This window comes from Pundamilia nyererei, unplaced genomic scaffold (assembly GCF_000239375.1).
Source record: "Pundamilia nyererei isolate P.nyererei 1_Seehausen unplaced genomic scaffold, PunNye1.0 scaffold00024, whole genome shotgun sequence".
In the NCBI taxonomy this organism is placed as follows: Eukaryota; Metazoa; Chordata; class Actinopteri; order Cichliformes; family Cichlidae; genus Pundamilia; species Pundamilia nyererei.
In genome coordinates this window covers 3,947,489-3,969,254 of record NW_005187425.1, presented here as the reverse complement: position 1 = coordinate 3,969,254, position 21,766 = coordinate 3,947,489, and the positions used below count along the sequence as shown (strand labels likewise).

Sequence of the window (21,766 nt, the reverse complement as noted above, 5' to 3'; positions counted from 1 at the left end):
ATATATATGAATGTAGTTTTTCACATTATAGAGAAAACAAATAGACTAGAGCTCAACTCAATTACATATGGTAACCCTCAAACAAATAAGTCAAATATAGCTCAGGGCCAAAATGCATTTTATATCACAGAGAGCAAAACAAAAGAGCAAGCAATAAAAAGATCTCCCACATTTCACAGCGTACAGTATTTCTAAGCTATTTCCTGTAAAACTCTATGATAGTCTGAGTGTGGCTTGGAAACATCTTTCAGTTGCCGAGCCCCCAGCCTTGACCTCAGGGGTCAAAGTCAGTCAGGCTCTTCCTGTCTGTGGCTTTTCCCAGGATCCCCTGCCTGTCGGCATGTCAGCACCTCTCCTGTCTCCTCACCAACTCAGGATGTTGCTTTTGCCTTCCAAGAGTTTCCTGAAACCGGAGGAAAAAAAAAAGATCGGTTTCCATGCAGGGGTCACTTGATGTGAAAAAAGAAACGCCATTAAATACTGCTGTTTTGTATATTTGACTCAATTTTACAAACTCACTGCCCTTTGACTTGTGCCTATTTGTGGAAGTGAGGATGTGTTAGCCTGTGGGGAATGAAATGTGAATAGAAAGAAATGTTTTTATGAAGGGTAAACACAAGATCCACCTTCCCTATTTTCATATTTTTTTTCACACAGCAGCTTCTCATTCACCTTAGCTGCTTTTTCCAACATGTAACAAGCATTGCAAATGATTTTTTTTATCTAGTGTGGAATTTGATGTCTTTAATGTTTAAGCATGAATCTAATGGAGACCATGCAAAAAACCTCGGATGGATGGAGCTTTGCAATACTAGTCCCTATAATAATTAAGTGAACACTAAAACAGGGTCATGTTCTGATTAGAGGGCATGATGGACAATTAAGGGTGACGCTGCTAAAAAAGTGGACTGCTTTTGAGCAGAGGTGACTGGAAATGGGGCACATTATTAAATGGGATGTAGGTGCCTCTCTCTTTCTTTCTTTCTTTCTCTCTTTCTCCAGGTACTGAGAGGAGGAATGAGGGCTAAATGACAAGGTTGCACCCCCGGCAACAGACGTCCTGATTACTTTTTGTCTCAAGCTTCACAGCAGACCCAAATAAACCAAAGGCACTAAACCTATACACTCAATTAAAAGCCATGTTTATGATGCAGAAGTTAGCTATGCACACCTTTGTCTAAACTTTGATATTAAGTCTGTCATGGATGCTTAAAAATTCTTCTTAGCCCCTCCAGTATACCCGTAACTCTTATTCCCTTGTTGAGCAGCCCAAAGAGTATGTGTGTATAAATGGAAGGCCTGTCATTTCACATTCATTAAAAGTGAAGTTCCAAAATTAATAATGTAAAAATATGGGTTTTAATTAGTCTTCTATTCTGCCCAATGTACTTAAATTGGATCATCTGGTCCCCGATGCCCTTTCACTTAATAAAGAATTAGCCTGTGATGTTCTGAGCTTGACAGGTAGGATAAAGTGGAGAAAATCACTGCTGTTATATAAAGGATATATCCGTTTGTACGTAATTTGCAGCTTAGTCAATTTGACAGGGGGGAGGTTCCCAGCCATGGATCCCATGCAGGTTTCCATTTAATGCATTTCTATCATGTTATGGCGTGACCACACCAGCGCCTTGCATCGTTCAGTTCTGCCATATAATTAGTGACATTAATCCAATTTGATTGGATATCTGCCTCAGTCTGGTAAGAGTATTACTTCTGAGTAAAAGCTGTACCTACACATAGAAGGTTACTACTAAGTGTGATCTAGTGTGTTAAAGCTCTTTTTAAATTTTTGAGTTTTCGTGTAGCATGCAAAAGAAAAAAATCCAAAACCCAACCTCATTTAATTATTTTTTATGATGCAGAGAAGAGAGAGTATGCATTTTATATACTGCAGCCGTGCTTTGAACATGCAAAAAGAAAAAAAGAAAGCAGCTTCTCCTCATGATCGTCCAAAGCTTGGAGGTTGTTGTATCTTAAAGGTTAAACGGTAGAGGAGGGGGGGGGGGGGTGTTTAAAAGGAGGCTTCAGTTGAAAGCATATGGCATCCATGAGTGATCCTTTACATTCAGTGGTCATATACTGGTGTTTGTGTACGGGTGAGTGGGTGTTGTCGCGTTATTCTCAGGCAACGAGCCCAGACAGCCTTCACCCTCTCCTTTCCTCTCTCTCGCTTTCTTACTCTCGCTCTCTCACTCCCTTGCGCGGGACAGGCACAGCTGTCAGATCAAAATCAATCGCATTTTAAAGGACGTGCGAGCTAAATATTTCATTCTTGCCTTGGGAACCAATTAAGTGCTACATATGAAGTCAGAAGGACTGGTTGAGCCGGAGTCGTACTGGTGCGTACCAGCTGCTCCATTGCTTACACCAACCCCCCTTTACCCCATGCAAATGTGTCAGTGTGAACATTCGAGTTCAATTACCTAGTGATGTTTTAAAAATGCACCAAAGCCAGACTGGCAGTCCGGAATTGGAGGGGATCCACCCCAGGTATGTTGTTTATTTAGTTGTTGTCTGTTGTGCTGGCTGTAACCCATTTGCCCTGATTGCAGATGTAAAGGATAGCAGCGATAGGAGGGACTGAGGCCTTCAAAGTGCCATGTGTCAGAGAACACCTCACACCGGATGGCAGGGAGAACTGGCATCCATTCCTCAAACCTTAACCCCTGCCTCCAGCTCCCATTACACAGCATCAAGAATCTTAAAAATTAAGTTTTTTCCAAACTTAAGCTAAGTGAACATTTCCTCTACGTGCCCTTTATATTTTTTTTCTCATGCTCATTTTAGTCCTTTTTATTTGCTCTTTTGTCCACTTCTCCATTTCTTCTTCACTTTATTCCCTGGGCATGATAAATCACGGTCTATTTATTCCTGCTGAAGTTGGAACAACGTATCATGTCCTTCCAGAGCATCTGCTTTGTCAATTTAAAGGACAAGTAAAAAATATTTTTTTTATTTAACTAAAAGTTTGTACTAAGACTGGAGCATGGTAGGGGTGAAACAGATTAGAGAGCAAAGAAAGAAAAAAATAAGTCTCACTAGGAAGGTTAAAGTGTGTATATGTGAGGGAGGGGGGGAGTTGAAGGCACGTAGAGAATGTGACTGAAAACGAAAGAGCTGGTTGTCTAAGTGGCAAAGAGGATATCTGAGAGAGCTAAGAGAAAAAGTGAGAGGAAAAACAAAAGCAGAGAGTAGAACAGGGAAATACAGAGAATGGGGTAAAGTGAGAGACAGTGCAAAAAGGAAACAGTGTGAAAGAGAGAGTGGGAGAGAGGAAAAGTGGTAGAGAAAGAGAAAGAGAGACAGGGAGGGAGTATGATTGATAACGGTGCTGACAGAACCCCTCTGGCCATGCTCTCTGTGGCAGTTTGGGGAGACAGGGCCTCCCCGCGTGAGACCGAGCTGCCCCTCGCCACTGTCCCAGCACACACTCCACATCTGGTGGGATCGCCCACGCTAGGTCAGGGGTCACGGCACCATGGGGCTACTTTCGGACTCACATCCCCAGAATGCTTGGAGAAAAACACAAGGCCTGTCGGGTCCCTGCAATAATCAGCATTTTGAAAGTACAAGCATGAGACTAATCACTCCTCAGGAATATTTTGGCTTTGCACTGACCTGAGGAAAAGGTAGAAGGAAAAACAAAGAGAGAAAAAAATTATTATTTTTTTGTAGCTAAATCATGATGACATAGTGTATCACAAAAACAAAAGCACAGTTGAAGGTAAGCAGAGATTAATGTGCTGATGTGCGGTGTGGGTCCTGCATGTGTGTGCATGTGTGCGCTCACACTGAGTATGTGTGTGCATTACTGCCCGTGTGCAAGGAGAAAACACTGATGAATTAGAGATAAATAATGAAGTAGCTCAGGGACTGATTTGTGATAGCAAGTGGGCCCATCAACAGAGAACACTAATACTTTTGAATGCTATGCCGTTTGATGTTGATCAAGTTCAACTCGGCTGACAGGGCTGAGAAGACTGTGGGGAGCACAGGGACCATACTAGAGAACCTACTCAGACAGGTGAAAGAGGAGAGGGACAATACCACTCAGACACACTCACGTACGCTGCTACTCACACATACAAACACACACCCGATGACTCACACACATACACGAATGCAGAGAAACCCTTATCCAGTGTACAGTTATTTAAGCATTTTAAACACGAAAAGGTCAGCATGTCATTTGTGTACTAAAAGTTAATTTCTTCCTCTGTAGAGGTTTTTTTTTTTGTTACTTTGTTAAATTCTTTAAAAAAAACAAGCTCATATAAAATGGCATAGTCCCCTATCAATGTCCATAGACATTCATGACATGCCACTGTTCCTCCATTGCTTGGGGCATGGGTCATTTTGAAAGTGTCACCATTTAACTGGGGGGAGGGCTGGGTCTCCATACCTCCAGCATTAGCCCATGTGGGCAGAGTTCGGATGTGTGGAGAGCGTGGCCTCATTATGAAGGAGATAAAGACCGTTAAGGCTGTTTGGTCTTGGGCCGGCTCCAGCCCCTATGGTGAAACACACCTGCTCCCCTCTTTAAAAAGCCCTGCTCCAGTTTAGCTCTTGGCCACGGACGAGTAATGACCTATCCAGGGGGCCGTAACGCCCGCTTCGTTTAGCCTGTCGTTAAGACCCAGAGTCAGCAGCATACTGCGGCACAGTACCGTGCCAAAACTCAGTACAGGGTGTCCTTGCCAAAGATCTAACATCAAGCCTACTCTGTTAGAATATGGATAACTAACTAGCTAACCACATTAATGAAATGGCAGAATGAATTTGGCAGCATTACGCTCCACTTGAAGAATTTCTTTTAGACATATTGTCAGATGGGTTTGATACTTTGATAATTCAACTGAATCATCAACATGAATATAAATCAAAAAAGAGGCCCTTGTATCTCAGCCAATAGGAACACACTCAAGAATACAGTATCCACTTAGTAATTAGAGAACATAAAGTTGCAGCTTGACACTGCTTGGTTTCCCATTGTTGTCCTGTCTTTGTTGTTACGCACACGCGGGCTCTCACAGACATGCACTGTCGCACTCACTGAATGGCACATGAATGCATAGACATGCCTGAGCAGAACACGCGTGCGTGCGCACGCACACAAACGCAGACACGCGCACGCACGCATGTGCTTTTACACACACAAATGCACTCACACACATATAAAGATTTCCCAGTTTCCCAGTTATGTTTTCATCAAAGCTTTTCTTTGGCACTACAGAGCAGCGTCAGTATGGTAATGTGTTGTGCTGCCTGGAAAGCTGTCAAAAAGCTCCCACCTTGGATGAGAGACCACGGTAATTCAACTGGGCTCCTGTCTTCTGTGTGTTCAGGTCTCCTCATTATTCCGCTTTGCGGGGTAATGGCGTCTTGCACTGTTTTATCTGTCAGCTCACAGCAAACTATAGTTTTTTAGCCCTGTATATTAGATGCTAACATCAAAGGCAGCTGTCTTGACACAGGAGAGAAAGAAAAAAATTGTTGCGTAAAAAAAAATGGAAACACTCCCGGTAGGCGAAAATTGAATCTCTTTACGTCTAGGGTGATGTGTGTATTGAGAATAGATTTGCTGGTTGGCGTCTATGTGTTTGTTCTCAAGTAAACAGCAAGGCTTGTTTGGGTGTAACTGTCAGGTATATGCGTGTGCCCCGTGTGAAAATGGGTTTGTTGGCAAAGTGGGAGTTAGAAAAAAACAGCAACACAAATTCACTCTAGCTGTCTGATCAATGGGGATTTAAGTTACCAGTGACAACTGCACAGCAGATGTCAAGAGACACAGACCCTTCGCATAGCGTAGCAATGCTAGCCGCATATTCTATCTGCAGGTTTTGTGACTTGTCTCTTTTTACCCAGCTGAACGCCTCTGAAAAGTGATTTGTACAGGCACCGGTTTGATCATCTGAGCAAGTTTCAAGAAAAGTGTGCCTCCAAAACTATAGTCTGGCACCATCCTGTTATCCCCCTCCTTTGCACTCACCTCTATTTGGGCATGTGGGGCTTTTGCCCCCTTGGGTGGTGGCAGACTTGTATACAGTATGTGTGTTTATTGCAAGTGTGTGTAACATGAGGTAAGTTTATAGGAATAGATGAATGTGTGTGCATGTGTGTGTGTGTGTGTGTGTGTGGTGGGGGTAGGGTTCTTCAGAAGACGCGGGTAGAGCAAATTAAAACTCACCGCAGGAAATGAGCGCCCTTGGCACTCCTCTTCCCAAGCAGCTGCACACACCCCAACCATCATCTGCCATTTTGACACATCCACGGGGCGTAGCAGGGAGCGACAAGGGTGGGGTGAGGTGGGGTTGGGGGAGGCCGAGGGGTGCCAGCGCGACACCCACGGCTGCAAGCATCGCCGGGCCGCAGCCTCCAGCCAAACAGGTGTGTGACATCATGCCGCTGGTTCCTCTTCGGGGGCCCGGGGAGCTGGCTGGGGGACTGGAGCAGAGAGGGGGGTGTGGGAGGAAACAAAGGGAGGTTAGGTCTCTACCTGACAAGCTCATTGATAACGTTTGGGACAAGAGCCCTGAAGTCGATGGCAAATTGCCTCTAATGTCTCCCGGAGATCACGGGCCAAAGTCAGGTGCTGGGCGCTAAATGGGCTCATTAGTTATGATTTTTTTCTTTCTTTTTTGGACTTTGCAAGGAGTTTTACACACACACACACATACATGCACATGCACACACATCAGAGATAGTTGAAGCCAGAGGGCTTTTGCAAACTTGGGACGTCATCATAACTCAAGACAGGGTTATAGCTGAGCCCAAGTGTTGAGACCTTTTCCTCACAGCTTTCGTAGCACTTACACGAGACATTTTTTGATTTGGAGTTTGACTATATCAACAGCTGAGACATGCAGAGTTACACCTGGGGAATACACAAGTGAATTCACAAATGATCTGAAATCAATCCCACACAGGAGGTGAACACTGTAATTTTTTTTCCAACAAATTTGTAACCAGAACAAAACTTTACACAGAGATAAATGAAATCAGCACGTACCTATTTAGAATTCTCAGCATGTCTCCTGCATACACCCCTCTTCACACTTCAGTCGAATCCCCCAGCGACAGATCCTGTAACAGAGGAGAAGGAGGCTGTGAGTAGCCTGGGGGGTTCCTAAAGGCACCCGTCTGGGACCTGCTTCATAATCAGTGGACAGAGAGGATAGTGGTGGTACGGCTTCCCAGAGCCACTCTCTCCCCCTGGCTGCCCGAACTCTGTTAAGCACCCCAGGGCTACCTGTTAAGGTGTTCCCCCTGGTCCAGTCTCTCTTCCTGGGCAAAAAAACTCACATGTAGGCTGCTGTCGTGAACACGATCTAAGGTCTGACTGCATAAAGGTGTTTTTGCGTGAACGTAAAGGTGCATTATTTATGTGTGACCAATGCATGCGTGTACAGATACACAGCAGACACACACACACACACACATTCCAAGTGTGCCTCAACACATCTTGTGTGTGATTTCTTGCGCTATTAAGAGGAGGTGTATTATTGTTAGTTGTCAAGGAGACATTGCAAGGGAGCTAGAATTACTCACCCACATGGACATAACTGCATGCCAAGAAATAGCCTGGACAATACAAGTCTCTCTGCAGACCTCTTTGGCCCATATCAACAATAATAGTTGTAAAATGGCTCTAATTAGTCTGCAGTGAAGTTAAGTGCTGTAGTCCAGTAACAAATACTCTTCTCGATAATAAGATAAAAATGCACATTAAAAAAATATTAAAAAAGAAAGCAGCTAAGAAATTACAAACCCTAAACTTGGAATTTTAACTGTGGCTGTTGGATTTTTATTTTTTTAGCTTCTTAAAAAAGTACATTATGACATGTTGTCTAGGATCTGTTTTATCTGTCTGGGTTTTTATTGTAGTTACTGTAGGTATATGTAACATTGGCTGTTTCTGTTTCCATAGTCAGGTAGAATATTCCCTTGACTATGCCTCGGGGTATCTCCTCCTTTCCGCTTTTCCACAGCAGACCTCAACATCACTACTGTTGTAGATGCAGAAAACTGTGTAGTGGTAAGCAACCAGGGAGGCAGGTCTGGGGTTGCAGCCGTGGACTTTCTAATTCAGGCCCTGGCCAAGGGATCTGGGAGACATCGTCGATTTTAACAAACACACTGGCCATTTCCAAATCTGCCTTGTGTGCTCAGCCGTCCATGGTTCTCCAAGATATCTGGAGGAGAGGGAGGGTAGGCGTGAGGCTTCTGGGAGGAGGGGTGTACAAGGCGGAGAGAGCCAGGACTGTGCCGTCTCTCCAGTTTGGTTTGGTCCAAGCACAGAGCCAGCTGGCCTCATTAGGACTTGATGGGAGGCGGGCTGGCATGAGACGTGCACATGCATGCACACATCAACAAATGTAGTGTGAAGCGTGGCCTGATGCCCGTGAAAGACCCACACGAAAGTTTTTTTTTCCTCCCCCCCCCCCATCTTTCTTTCTTTTTTCTTTTTTTTATTGAGTGTACAGTGGCTTATGGGCAGAGAGAGCGCATGATGTGGGAAAACATGATCATTAGTTTATGTCTCTCTTTAAGGTGCTGTCTTCACCTGGCTCACCTGGGCGATCACAGTGCGCTTGAGTGCTTGTTTGAGAAAAGAGCGAACCATGAACAGGGGCGATGAGGGCTGGGTTGGATGGAGTGGAGTGGGTATAAAGGGACGAGAGAATATGATTCATGGTAGGGTGGGTTCATCACGAGAGACGGCCACTGACCTACAGTCTGAGGGCCATTGGACCGGAACCAAGGCCTTGTTCCGACAGAGCGAGTGTAGCGTGAGCTGTGACGGATGGCGCCGGTCTGTTTGAGAGCCCCTGAGCAGGTGTGTGTCTCGCTCACATCTGCAGGCAAGCACAGTGAACCGAGACCAAATGGCAGACGCATGGGGCCCATCGGGTACCTGTGCACTGAGACACACTAATGATTATGGATGCAGGCCTATTAACGGTCACATCTGTAAGGGAGAACAACAACCAGCGCACTGGGAGTGAGTCAGCAGTTTTAACTCCCCTCTGAAACATAGACATGCTGGTGTCAATGTTGGGATAAAAACTCAAGTCAAAATGCTGCCTTAGCCTGAGCTCAGGTACAGACCTTACCTCTGCTCGGGCTCTGCTGAAATTGAGGAGGCTCTCTGGCCTCCTTGAGAGAAGACTTCAAGAAGTTTACTTGTTGAACTTGAAAACTGACACATGCTGAAGGACACTGTAAGCAGCAAAAAAAAAAAGGAAAGAAAGAAAAAAAAGACTTCCTGTTACAACTCAACACTAAATTATCTAATGAATTCATCAACTTAAAAACAGCGTTAAATATTCATTCTAAGAGTATAGGTAATAAATTAAATATTACTCATTGACTCATTATTTAAAAATGCATAATATGATTTGCATAGTTTTATCCTGATAGGAAATAATAATGGGTAGTTGTCTTGTAGCGTCTTTCATGACGGATGAAGCTTGCGTCTTTTTGTTCCCTCATCATCCCTCTATCCTACTTGCTTCTCATTAAAGTTTTAACGGAGGCTGTTTTAATTGTCAATCCTTTGACAGGTTGATAAAAGCAACTTGACAATTAAGTTCATTGGCTCTGCTATGCATATTAATTAGGTCTTATTTGGGTTTCTATTGTTATTGGAAGGAGCACTCATGGTGTAGCAAAATGTCATCCATTAACTTCTCTCTTCTCAGAACTTAATGTAATTAAGCTTGCTATTGTATGACTACGAGAGGAGACTCTAGAGAGAGGAACTTTTAGTATTCATTGTATAAATGAGTAATGCCATTCCTGTGACACTGCAACAACGCTGTTTCCCCAAAAATCAGCCATTCACAACTTTATTATCTGTAACAAGTGCTGCCTGCTCTTGTTTGGTTAATGAACAAAGGGGGCTTGCTTTCATGTCGCTACATGTGTGTACGCACATGTGCGCGCGCTGCATGTGTGTGTGCGCTTGTGCGTCTGCACATGGGTTTGTTTATGCCTGTGCAAAGCAGGGATGAAGCGAGAGAGGGAGCGCGTGTCAGAGGGGAAAGCGGGGCAGGACATAAAGGGTGCGGAGAGGCTCGGCATTGGGAGGGAGGAGAAAGAAAACTGAAGTAGCGCCGCGGCTCGAGGTGGGATGGGTGTGTTCTAGCAGATTACCCAGTGCACCTTGCTCAACTCTGCAGGCCCACACACTCACATCAAAGTGGTACCCCCTATCTGCCCGAGGCTTAGTCGGCCCCTGTCCACCCCCCGTGTCACTCCATACATCCTCGTGTTCGTGTTGAATAATTGACAGTTCTGTTTTACATGCTCAGCATTTGCCAGGACATGGAAGTGTGGCTCCAAACAGGGCATGACTCTGAGAGGTGCCGCGTGTTGGTTTGACTTCATTAGAATGTGCCCTACTAATGCTCTGCACGCACCCTGAGCTGAATACCATCAAGCGTAATCCACAAAGGAATGTCTGTGGAATCAACAAGGTGGTTGCGGTAATAAAGATGCGTTTTTGCTGTGCTTTTATCGCAACTTAATTGTCCACATAGCTTCAAGAGTTTCCCCTTCCCACATGTGAGCAGACAGCAGGTTTCATTTCCAAGCCAGGTTTATGAAGGGAGCAGCACCTCCCTTCATTACAATGGGACTGTTTCAGCTCCTTCTTTGAAGATACTACGTACTGTCTGGTGTGCACTTACATTCTGAATCTGCTGAACTTGTTGGACGTCACTCAAGACCGCCAGAATGGCCATGCATAGCAAAGGACAATGACTGCCATGGGTATCTGAAGGGGCTAGAGTGTTTGTGCCAGGGCGATCTCTGAAGTCAAATAAGCCATTATCAGTCTGTCAAGCCAGGTCTCATTTCAGGTCTCTTAATAACAGTTAGGCAGTTTGGTGAAGTCTCTATCAATGCCCCAGTAATTGCTTTTTACAACTACTGTAGAGAAATGAGACAAAGAACTGAAGTGATAAAGCATGGCTGCAACAGGGTGGTGAGATTATAATCTCTTCTTGTGTTTGGACTGAAATAAGTAAAAAAAATATCAAGGAATGCATGTGGTTTTGGCTTTGGATCACACAGGTCTGTACGGAAACTTAAGTGTAACAGTAGGAGTGTAGTATGGTATAGCCTAGTACTCAAAGCAAAGGAGGGAAAGGCCTGGCTGTTCATTTGATAGTTTACCTTGACCCCTGAAGTGTGTCGCTCACACCCCGAGGGCTTGGGCTGGCAAAACCTTTCTCACTCCCCCCTGGGAATGATAATCTCAACGTGGGCGTTTACCACGGACACCAGACACAACACCATTAGCCACAGCTCCGCTGCTGCTCATTAGGACCCCCCGATCGATATAGGCGGCCACAGAAATCGCCAGCGCTGCGGAACCAGCTATCACTCTTCAGAGTTATTATCGTAAACAGCTCTGGCCAAGATTTAGGGCAGTACCCCACTTTTGCTGCTTCTATTGAAAATAGAGGGTTGGGAGGACCATAACAGAGTGACCGAGGCCCTTCTAAGGACATTATATTGTATGACTTGTTCTCAAACTTTGTGCTGTGTGGAGTCATTGCCTTGCTATAAAATTAGAAGCAGTCAGGAATCATTACAGTGTACGCTGCACTGTTCTCTGGGGCCTGGTATTATGACATGGTTGAAGCAGAAAAACACTGACACAGAGGAAGTTCACTCATTACTGCAAAGATATCTGAGCTCTGATGTCTCCCTTATTGAGTGTCAAAAATAAAGGATTCAGTTTAAGCATGGCTACACAATCTGCTGAGTTTGCAAAGCAACTTTCTTAATGGCACACACACACACACACACACACACACACACACACATATATGTATATATATATATATATATATATAAAAATAAAGGGTTAAAAGAGGAGCAAGTAAATGTAGGATGACTGGGTGCTTTCAAAATGTTTCTCCACACACGCTCTGTTTGATATCAACATGACAAGATAATTTAATTATTTCCCCATTCTTTCCCTTGAAACACGAGGTGTGGAGACATTAGTCACAGGAAATTGTAGATGAAAAGACAAAAAAAAGAGGATAACCCGTTGGTTTCTGGCAGTAGGAGAGAATAATATTGAGGCAAAATTGTGAAAATAAGAAAAAGGGGAGATGTATTGATTTTTGGTGGAGCCAGGGAAAGAAAAGAGAGGGAATAAAGAAGTGCTCTTTGGCCGATGTGTCCAAATGATGTCTCAGGGGAGGTTCTTAATGGTAGGGGGAGGGGTGGAGGGGGGTTAAGGGGGTGAGGTGGGGGTGACGGGGGCAGGTGCCTACCCTGACTAAGGCACGGAACTGCCCTTAGGCTAGGGCTAATGGTATTGGCTGAGCTTACTTTAAGCAGCTCTTTCCTAATGGCCAACTATGAGTGTGCCACAGGATAGACAGGTATTGATTGGTTCAAATGCTCTTGAGTTGACAAGAACTGAAAGTCCCTCAAGCATATACAATCTTGCAGCAAATTATGTCACATGGAAAGGTGATTAAAAACAGAAGCTTGGAGCAGGCACACTCATTAAAAGTGTATATAATATTTCTCTTGTTGTCCTTGTATTACTGTCTCTTGTTTGTGTTCACTCTTTTTTTCTTTTTGTTGCAGGGATGAGGGGGGGGCAAAGCGTTTGTCTCCCTGGTGTTAGTATGTGTTTTCTGAGAAATGTCTGTTTGTACAATGTGGAATTCCAGTAGCAACACAGTTTTCAAGCCTATTTTCCATCATAGGGATCCACTGCATTGACGGTTGAACCTCCATCGCATCAGTCAAAGCAGTGCACACATTGTAGATATGCACTTCATCAGCTGGGCTCAAAATTGTCATTTGAGCAGAGTCAAATGGTCAGACACTCCCCCTCCTCACCATTTAAATGTATGCAGGTGTGATGGTTATATTCACTTTTAAAAAAGGTGCAGCATACGGGTATAGTATACAGAGAACAATGCCATATATTTGCTTTGTTGTCATGCCCCCCTTCCTCATACACACATACAAAAAATGCTGTGTACAAGATTTTCTCTTATTCACAAGGGGCGCTTTCTAGACTGCTTGAGGCATCTGCTTTGATTGCATAATTCCCAAGAGACGAACAACACAAAACAAAAATACTGACTGAATTCAGACTTATAATATACCGAACAAATAACATACCAGCTCCACTCTTCAAAACCATAGTTCTCTAAAGAAAAGGAATTGGAGAGTAATTCAAAGTTGAAAGCTTAGCTCTTTCGTGGTGAATGCAGGGATGAGGGTAAAAGATGAAACAAACTTTTTCTCCTGGCTGAAAATGTGCAGTATTACTAAAACAAATAGGTGATAGCATACACATTTGCGTACACTTAAACTTAAGAGGCACATATCCGAGATACTATAAACCCCTTTTAAGCCTTAAATGCTGCAGATATTTCAGGAATGGATGCCGAGGAAATGTATTATGGTGCAGGGGTAACACAACAGGTCCTTTATGTCATCTGGTGCTTTGCCGAATGTAGCATGACAGTTTCAAACAAAGTAAACACTGTTGGTGAAATGAAAATTAAATTAAATGACAGGTCCATTTTCTTCAAAAAAGAAAAAAAAAGTAGGGGAGATTTTCTGCATCCAAATGATACGGCTGCTCTCAAAGCTCACAGTTTTCTTCTCTTTCGATTAAATGCTCTTTCTCTGGCTGTTTGTGCTTTACAGTGGAGTGTGCTACATCGCTACTTTCTTCTCTACAGGGGCCCCTGGGCTCCCCAAGCAATAGGAGTAAATTAGAGTGCACCTGTTCCAGCTCCAAGATAAGCCATCTCCAGAGGATTTCCTCTGAGTAAAATGAAGTGAGTGAAGAATAAACAGAATATCACAGCATTACTCCGCCAAGGTGAAGTTGCTGCTGCTCTGGGGACACGGTTCGTTTTGCACAACACCCAGCAAAATATCCTCTATAAACCTCTGGATGTAAGACTGTAGGAATGGTCTCTGCTCACAGCGGAGAGAATAGGTGCTGCACTTTTGTGTTCCAACCAAGGCAGCGCGTCTGCTTCTCAACTGTATCTACTCACAACCTTGACTTGAAATGCTGTTATTTGTGGTCTGGGTTTTGTGGTTTGTTTCCAGCATGTTTTGATTCTGTGTCAACACATCTGCGATAGTCAAACATCAAACCACATACTTTCCCTTTTTCCATTCCTGTACCGCTGCCAAACATTTCTGAAAGTATCTAATTAAGTCAACTAAGAAAATTGTCAGTACATCTTTCCCCTCTTCCCATCAGCTTAGCCACATGAGTAACTCCTTGTATGTTTCTTAGAGGAAATAAAAGCTGTAACCCCAGTGTGATGCCCAAAGACCACTGACCGTAGATGTCTAGAATGCAAAATTCACTCAGTTGGTTTACACATAAAAGGCACGGATAATTAGAGGAAAAATGTAATTCATCATACGTTTGATAATCAGTCTGATTTGGTCTCCTATCTGCACTAGGGCATTCAAATAACCCCCCTACTATTAGCACCCCTCTCTCCCTCACACCAGTAGTCTGTTTTACCCTCTCTTTGTTCCCCTACAACACATTATCATTATTGTAGCTAATTGCATGGTTTGCCTTGAAGTCGGGCTGGAGACTCATGATCTGGGGTTGAAACGTGGACAGGGATCCAGTCTTCTCCACAGCTTGCTTTACTCTGCTAATTGCTGTTACCACAGGATAAGGCGTGCTCCTCGCTGTGGCCAGCCGGACAAGGCTGGAACAAGCATGGGGTGGGATGGGTGGAGGGATACTATCACACAAGGGTGGTAAGATGTGGGAGGGAGAGCCAAGGGTGGCATAACTGACGTGGGATGGGTAGACCAGATTGGGGAGGGAAAGGATAGCAGTTGGAGGTAAGCGGGGGGGGATGGAGCTGGTGTTAGATGTAGGTCAGCAGGAGTGGAGAACCCTAAAGATTACAGTTGGTTAGTGCGACCCCTCTCTGACAGGATCTGAGACCTTATTCCCAGCAGAGGTGGAGCCTGGCATTTGGGGAACCCAGCTATTAGTGAGGCTAATAAAGCCCATGCAGAAAGTTTTGAACCTCCAGTAGCCCAGAGACATTGTCCTGACATGAGTCCAAAGGCTGAATCTTAGTTAATATAAACCTAAATGACTAAAGAGAGTCTTTAAATGACTGTTAATTAGACAGCCGAGCCGTGCTGCGGAGTAAAACACATCTATAGGCACCCATTCTCATTTACAGTCTCTCTTAATAATTGTTTTTACGAGCACCTCTTTTTATTATCGTTGTTTATTAAAGAAGAGTAATTTAAAAGATGAGTTCATCTAACTCTAAAAATCTGAAATCTCTCTGAGCGCTGACAGTTTCCTAATTCATATGGGAATGTTAGTTTTACACCACAGTATCAGCTTCCAACTTTAAAATGAGTCAGAGCTCCCCGATGGGGTTTTAGAAAAGGAAATGGAATCACAGACATAACGAGTGACAAAGCCTCCATCACCTCATATAAGATCTCATTCCATCTGTGAGAACTTTGGGTCTACCCTAGAAAAATAATAAATATCCCCCTCTCATGGCTGCCGCTCTTTTTGTTCAAAAGGTGTTTTCAAGACCAAACAAAAGAAATGGTGTCATTAATGATATATATTATGAACTAGGGCCTCTTAGAACAGTTTCCTACAAATGCATGGATAAGGGGTTGATCTCTCTCCTAACAAAGGATCTCTAAAATATGAAGTGAAAAGCTACCCAAGATGAAGCTGGTAAAGAAACAAGCGAGGAAGAGCCTATTTCCACAACACAAACAGATTTCCTGGCCTTTAGCAGTCTCTTACTGGGATACTTTGAGACATATCCATCAAAACACAGCTGTATTCATTCATATTTCATATCTCCTCCTTCTCCCAGTGCTTTAACACTGTTCTTTGATCAAAGGAGAGAAGTCGGATCACAACAGGAAGGTTCCCTGCCAGCCAAGAAGGAGAAGGAAGGCCAATTCACTACTGTACATGTTACCATATAGCTAGCTGTAGTTGAAGACTTCACTCAACGAAACAAGGGGAGAAAAGTAGAATAAAATAAATGAATGTCTTGCAAATGCAAAACTAAGAACGCTTGAGAAATTCATGACTTTCCATTGATGAAATGCGAATTTCCACATTTTACAGAGAGCTTAATTCTCGGCCGTGTGCAGGCCTGCTGCAAAACTGTGCAAAATAAAACACAAACTCCATCAGACAGTGGGATCAAAAATGAGCAATTTTCGAAGAGTTTGGGATGATTGAGTGAAGCCTTTGTTAGATTTAGAGGAATAACAGTTTCTCTAACTTAAGTGATGGAATTGCTGAGAGATGGGCATCCACAAGCTGATTCAAAACACACAGCTCAAGAGTGTCACCATGTGGAGATGAGGCGACATAGCAAAAAAAAGTCCCTGAGCAGCTGTCTGAACAAATGCTTTACCTCAGAACACGGTTCCAGAAAAGCATTAATATTTTCATTTCTTCTATTAACCTTTCCTTAGTCTTTAAAATACATTTTCTCCAATTAAATTTCACCTGTTTTACATTAAGCCTTCAGCCACTCTCTTTACCTGACGTCTACCATATCAATTCCAAGACACAGCCGTTCCAAAGACCCTTTTCAGTGAGGCTCTGGGAAAAAAGTGTTTGAAGACCTCCCTGACATTTAGACTCTCTCTGAAGATGACTTTGCCTTCTACTATAGCCTGCGGGAACATAGTAAGACCCACACTAAACTTCAATTGATATGCAGTGCCAGATTCCTCCAGGGGAAATTATCATTCTGTTCATAATAAGAGCCACAACAAGCACCTGGAAAATGACTTTATTATACACTCCGCTTCAATAAAAGTTTCCTATGACCCATCAGAAACACACACGGTGCAAGGGGCATAATAGTGATGAAATGAAAACTATATTATGCATATGATAGAATGCTTATTTGATGGTAGGCAGCGCAAGGATGCACATCTGCTCGGATGTGCTTGATTGGCAGGTGTGTTAATGCTGCGCCGTAGCCTTGGATGGAGGTGCTCTGAGACCCCCTTTTTCCTGAAGCCATTATCCAAATATGTTCTGTTTTTCAAACAAATGAATGGCACAAAAATCAAAGTATCAAAAATGTATTGCCCTTCATAATGGAATTCCCTCAGAGCAAGGACATGTAACAATGGGCCATTCTCAGCTTCCTGTGCTTTCCCTCTCTATGCCAATGGACGTGACCTCCACTGCTTTAACAATGGGGCATCCAGCAGCATAAGCACTTGGCTTCTCTCACCGCAGCCTCTACATGCGGTAAAGCTGCTTTTATCTTTGTTGTTATATTTAAGGATGACATCCTAGCCTGTCGGCCTCTACTATTGTCTTCACCGTGATTATTTTCTATCCGTTGTTTAGCCCCAGTTGTGGCTCTTTGATGAAAAGGTCGCCACTCAATTGGAAAACAGTCATTAAAATGCGGTGGGTACTATTCACCAGTGTGCATGGGGGAACCAACTCAACTGAGCTGGTTAATCAAAAGTTAATTATATAATTTTCATGCAGATGAGGGAAACATTCAAATGAATCCCAACTCTACAATCATTACAAAAAATAAATAAAGAAATAATTCTAAAATGCTATAAAATGTTCAGGGACCAGGAGGCTGTAAACAATATGAAGTTTAATTTGAGGTAAACAAAGTGAATATCCACCAGGGGGTCTGGGAAGGAGAAAGTGAGGTTAAATCAAATTTGGAAACATAGATACCAGCAGGTTTTGTTGTCCTGATATACGTGCAATTAGGCAGGTCCTTGATGAGGACACTGGGAGGGAGAAAGTTGGCTTTCACTGCAAATGCTTTGGGATTATTTAAAGGGAATTTATGGGATTTTATGTTTTATCTGTGAACATTAATTATCCCCACAAAAGTGTACCAAATTGAATAAAAACTGTATTTTAGGATGTGTTATAAAAGCACGATTATCTTTTATGAAGATGTTGCAAAATTACTGAAAACGCCACGAAGCATAAACTCAAGTAAATCAATTCAAGGAAGTCTCATCGTGACTTTCAGAAGAAAATACCCAGGATAATAGTTTCCCCTGTAACTTTGTCAACGGAGCTAAAGTATAATATAACACTTTTCAAAAATACTTAGGTCTTTCCTCATCAAAGGAAATGATTGTGCTATGCAAAGTACAACCATGAATATTAAACCAATGACGTGAAGTATCACAAATGAACAAGCATTGTTCTGGAAGTGCAATGGAATGTGGTTTAATTTCGCTTTAATTCTATGTGCTTTTATAATGTTCACCTTTTCCCAATTGTGCCAGCGGGTTTGGGTTCATTGGTGTGCATTACAACCACGCTCTAACAATGCCGGGCCTCCCCGGTGTCAGCACAGTTCATGAATCCTAGCCCCTTATGCACCAGGCGATTAGTATGGTGCTCTGTCTGTGGGGCTTTGCCAGAAAATGAGTTCTCTTTAAAACATATGCCCCCTGCTGATTCTTTTCCTTTCCTGATATGAAATTCCAATTTTTTTAATGAACACCAATTTCCTGTACAGAGAGGGGGGAAATAAAGTTCTACTCTTGGTCTGTTTTGGATGACTGCAGTTATCCTAAATTAGCAGAAAGCAGTTGCGGACATTAAAAGCAGAAAATATTTAGGTAGGTGTCTAATCAATATTCAAGTGTGAGCAGGAAAATCAGCTGGTGAGATTTTCCATATTGCATATGCAAGTGACTGGTGTGGCAGAAAATGGAATTACCAAAACTGTAACAAATTCAATTAAGTCATTGATTTCTAATAAATTGGCTTAATCACCAGCTGTTGTCATGCTAAGATTGTTGTGTCACAAGTTTGTCATGCTTGTCGGTCGTGTCTGCTTTACAAAGGCGGCTGAATCTGTTTAAAGACTTTAAAAGAGCATTTTATATCGTTTAATCTCCAATAACAAGATCAACAAGATCTATAAAAAACACACTGAGCAATATACAATTAGCTAATCTGGATTTTAAAGTTTATTACAGTTTTACAAGGCTTTAACCACCGATAACAAATAATTAACATCTGCGTAACAAATGATTTGCTGAAGTCACCATCTTGTTGCCGGGCGATCTTTCCCATGTGCTGCTGATAATGATGTAGCTCTTCAATTATTAGGGAACCTTTTTTTTCGGTCAAAGTGACTGGAATCATCATTAATCTGAAGAGATTAAAATTAAACATTTTAATCAGTCATTCGAGCTGCTTCTTTAAATATTTAATCTAAAAATATTTCAATTTGAATTGATATGTAGGCTCAGTAGATACCAAACAAGAGAGAAAAATTTGCAGTACATCTATCACCACTCCCAAAACTAAAAGGAGTCACACCCATATTCTTTCATGCGAAGAGGGAAAAATAAAAACAGTCACTGAGCAGTTTGTATATTGTCATTGCCGCTTTGGAACACACTGGCACGCAGTGGTGTAGTGTACATTAATATTGTACAATTGAACTAGACATTGGTGATAAATTATGCATAATAGGCACTTACTATATTGTATGGTCTAAGTCTCTCTTGGATTTGGGCATTTGCCTCATCGGGAAGAGACACCACCCCTCCTGTGCCCATCATCTATGTAGAGTAAAAGAGAATTTAGAAGATGTTCCCATCTGATCCCATTAACAGCAGGTTTGAAGTGTTTTGGTCGTTCCTGTTATATTTTGCCCTTATTTAACATTTCATTCAGTTCCACATATAATAATTACTCACCCTAATGGTTGCCTCAAGCTCTCCCACACTTCTCTTTCCACCTGGTAGCCATCCATAGGACCAGTGCTGGGACAGGGTGACCTGAACCACCAACGCCAGCAACAACACCTGCATTATAACTCTGCTGCCTGCTTCCATTAGAACTGCAGGGGAAGCCAAAATTGTAGTAAAAAACCCCAAAAAGAAACAATAATGCCACAGTATCCTTACTCACAGCTCCTTGGCTTGCAGAGCAGGGACTGTAAAGCATCACCAGACACTAGTAAACATTTTAGATAGTAATTAAGGAGAGGAGTACTTTTAACTTAATGAACATTGAACAAATTTAAGTGACTACTGACTCACCTCTGTATTTGCCTTGTTAGCATGTGTCGCATTAGGCAGTGGGGGGATTTTATAGGTGTTGTACAAGGCTGCTGTCAGGATTATAATCCCCATCTGCAGGTGTGACACATTCACTGACTAATGGGACAAAATACTACTAATGGAGTTGGCTAAGTGCTCAGATATGCTGACATCACCGTGACAGTTCACACAGCATTAAAAATATAACAACAAACATCACTGCGCTTGCAGTAAAGAGGCAGACAAAAAGACAACATTAAGATGAACTCCGATGTTCCTTACCATCAATTATTTATTGGATTCAGCTTTCAGAAAACAATGTTCAAATCCATACAGATGGAAAAGGCAGAAACATCACTGAAACAAGATGCTTGTGCATTTCTAACATCTGCAGCAAGGTCTCACTGTCAATATCCTTACTTCATAATATTCCTTCTGCATGACAAAAGATTAAAGTCCACATTGCAGTAAACCTTAGTGATGATCAATGGCCACTAGTATTTATGTACAGACTAAATTAACTGAAGAAAATGATCAGTGTGTCATGAATGAACCAATCTTACAAAGTTACAATAATGAAAGTACAAACACAGTAGAAAGCTCTTCACCAAAACTCCCGAGCATACTGTTGAAAAATAATTAAGTAGAAGCCTTGCAAAAATATATGCTTTGTTTTTGCCATTTAAATATGAAACCAAGACAACTGTAGCTATTACAGTCAAAAAACGCCAGCGTGTGCATGATTCATATTTTGCCCGAGCATTGTTATTTGAGATCAATGCTTTCTTCTCGCTTCTTGCTTCCTGTGAATGAAAAAGATTTAGCTGCATCAATTATCAGCTGTTTCTACTGTGTTTTTCCTCTCTTTTCTTACACACTTACATATATAATTTAGATTCTGAGAAGTGTCTCTACAAACAGTTAGCCGATGATCCATACATGAGACCACCATTGAAAAACAATGCTTTTTAAAAAATGTATATATAATATCTAAATTAAACATACAGTATACATCTGTCTTATCTTTATTAAAATTGTGTCACTTGGTGACAAGTCTTTCACGACTAGAACTTCTAATCAGTATGGCACTGCTTTATGCAAACATGCAAAAAGGTGTATAAAAATGTTGTTTTTTTTTAAGTAAAATGTGACTGCAATGATACATTTGAATTCATGTAATAATACAATATTTTCTGCCTGTTCCAATGTGGGCTAATTACATTTTGCAGAGTCAGGCACGAATCCACTAAGTAATATTGCCACAGGCAAAAAGAAAGTTGGTGAAGTTGAATAATATTGCAGCAGGCAGCAGCTGTTAAGTTATTCCCAGACAGAAGTGAGGTAATTTGCAGCGTCTAACAGAATGAATTTTGTCTGAAATTTTATGTTTTACTTTGAAATAAAAGTAGATCATAAATACTAGTTACACATACTGGTCAATGTTATTTTAGAAAAAACATTATTAATTGCATCCTAGTGTATTTGTGAAACACACTTTTTTGCTCTTCACACGAATTAAACATGTTAAGTGTGCGACATAAAGTACAATGTAAACTCAAGGCATTGTGCTCAGTAACTAAAATGAAAACTGTTGCACTGTGCAATGCACTGGGTATTTTTGTAGGTAAGAAAATATATATACACATATATATATATATATATA

General features: G+C 42.2%; 1 protein-coding gene across 2 annotated transcripts; it reads right to left on the bottom strand.

Moving 5' to 3' along the window:
- Positions 1 to 19,012: 19,012 nt before the first annotated feature.
- gnrh3 (gonadotropin-releasing hormone 3) lies at positions 19,013 to 20,134 on the bottom strand. Of its 2 annotated transcripts, none has more exons than XM_013909401.1 (4): positions 20,104 to 20,134; positions 19,759 to 19,997; positions 19,540 to 19,620; positions 19,013 to 19,205 (listed from the first exon to the last, which is right to left on the bottom strand). In XM_013909401.1, exons 2-4 carry the CDS (start codon positions 19,894 to 19,896, stop codon positions 19,152 to 19,154), a joined length of 273 nt encoding a protein of 90 aa, XP_013764855.1. In that variant the 5' UTR covers positions 19,897 to 19,997; positions 20,104 to 20,134; the 3' UTR covers positions 19,013 to 19,151. The 2 variants fall into 2 exon arrangements, with proteins under 2 accessions (XP_013764855.1, XP_005727505.1); XM_005727448.1 differs by having other exon boundaries at positions 19,759 to 19,901; positions 20,104 to 20,110.
- Between the last annotated feature and the right edge of the window lie 1,632 nt (positions 20,135 to 21,766).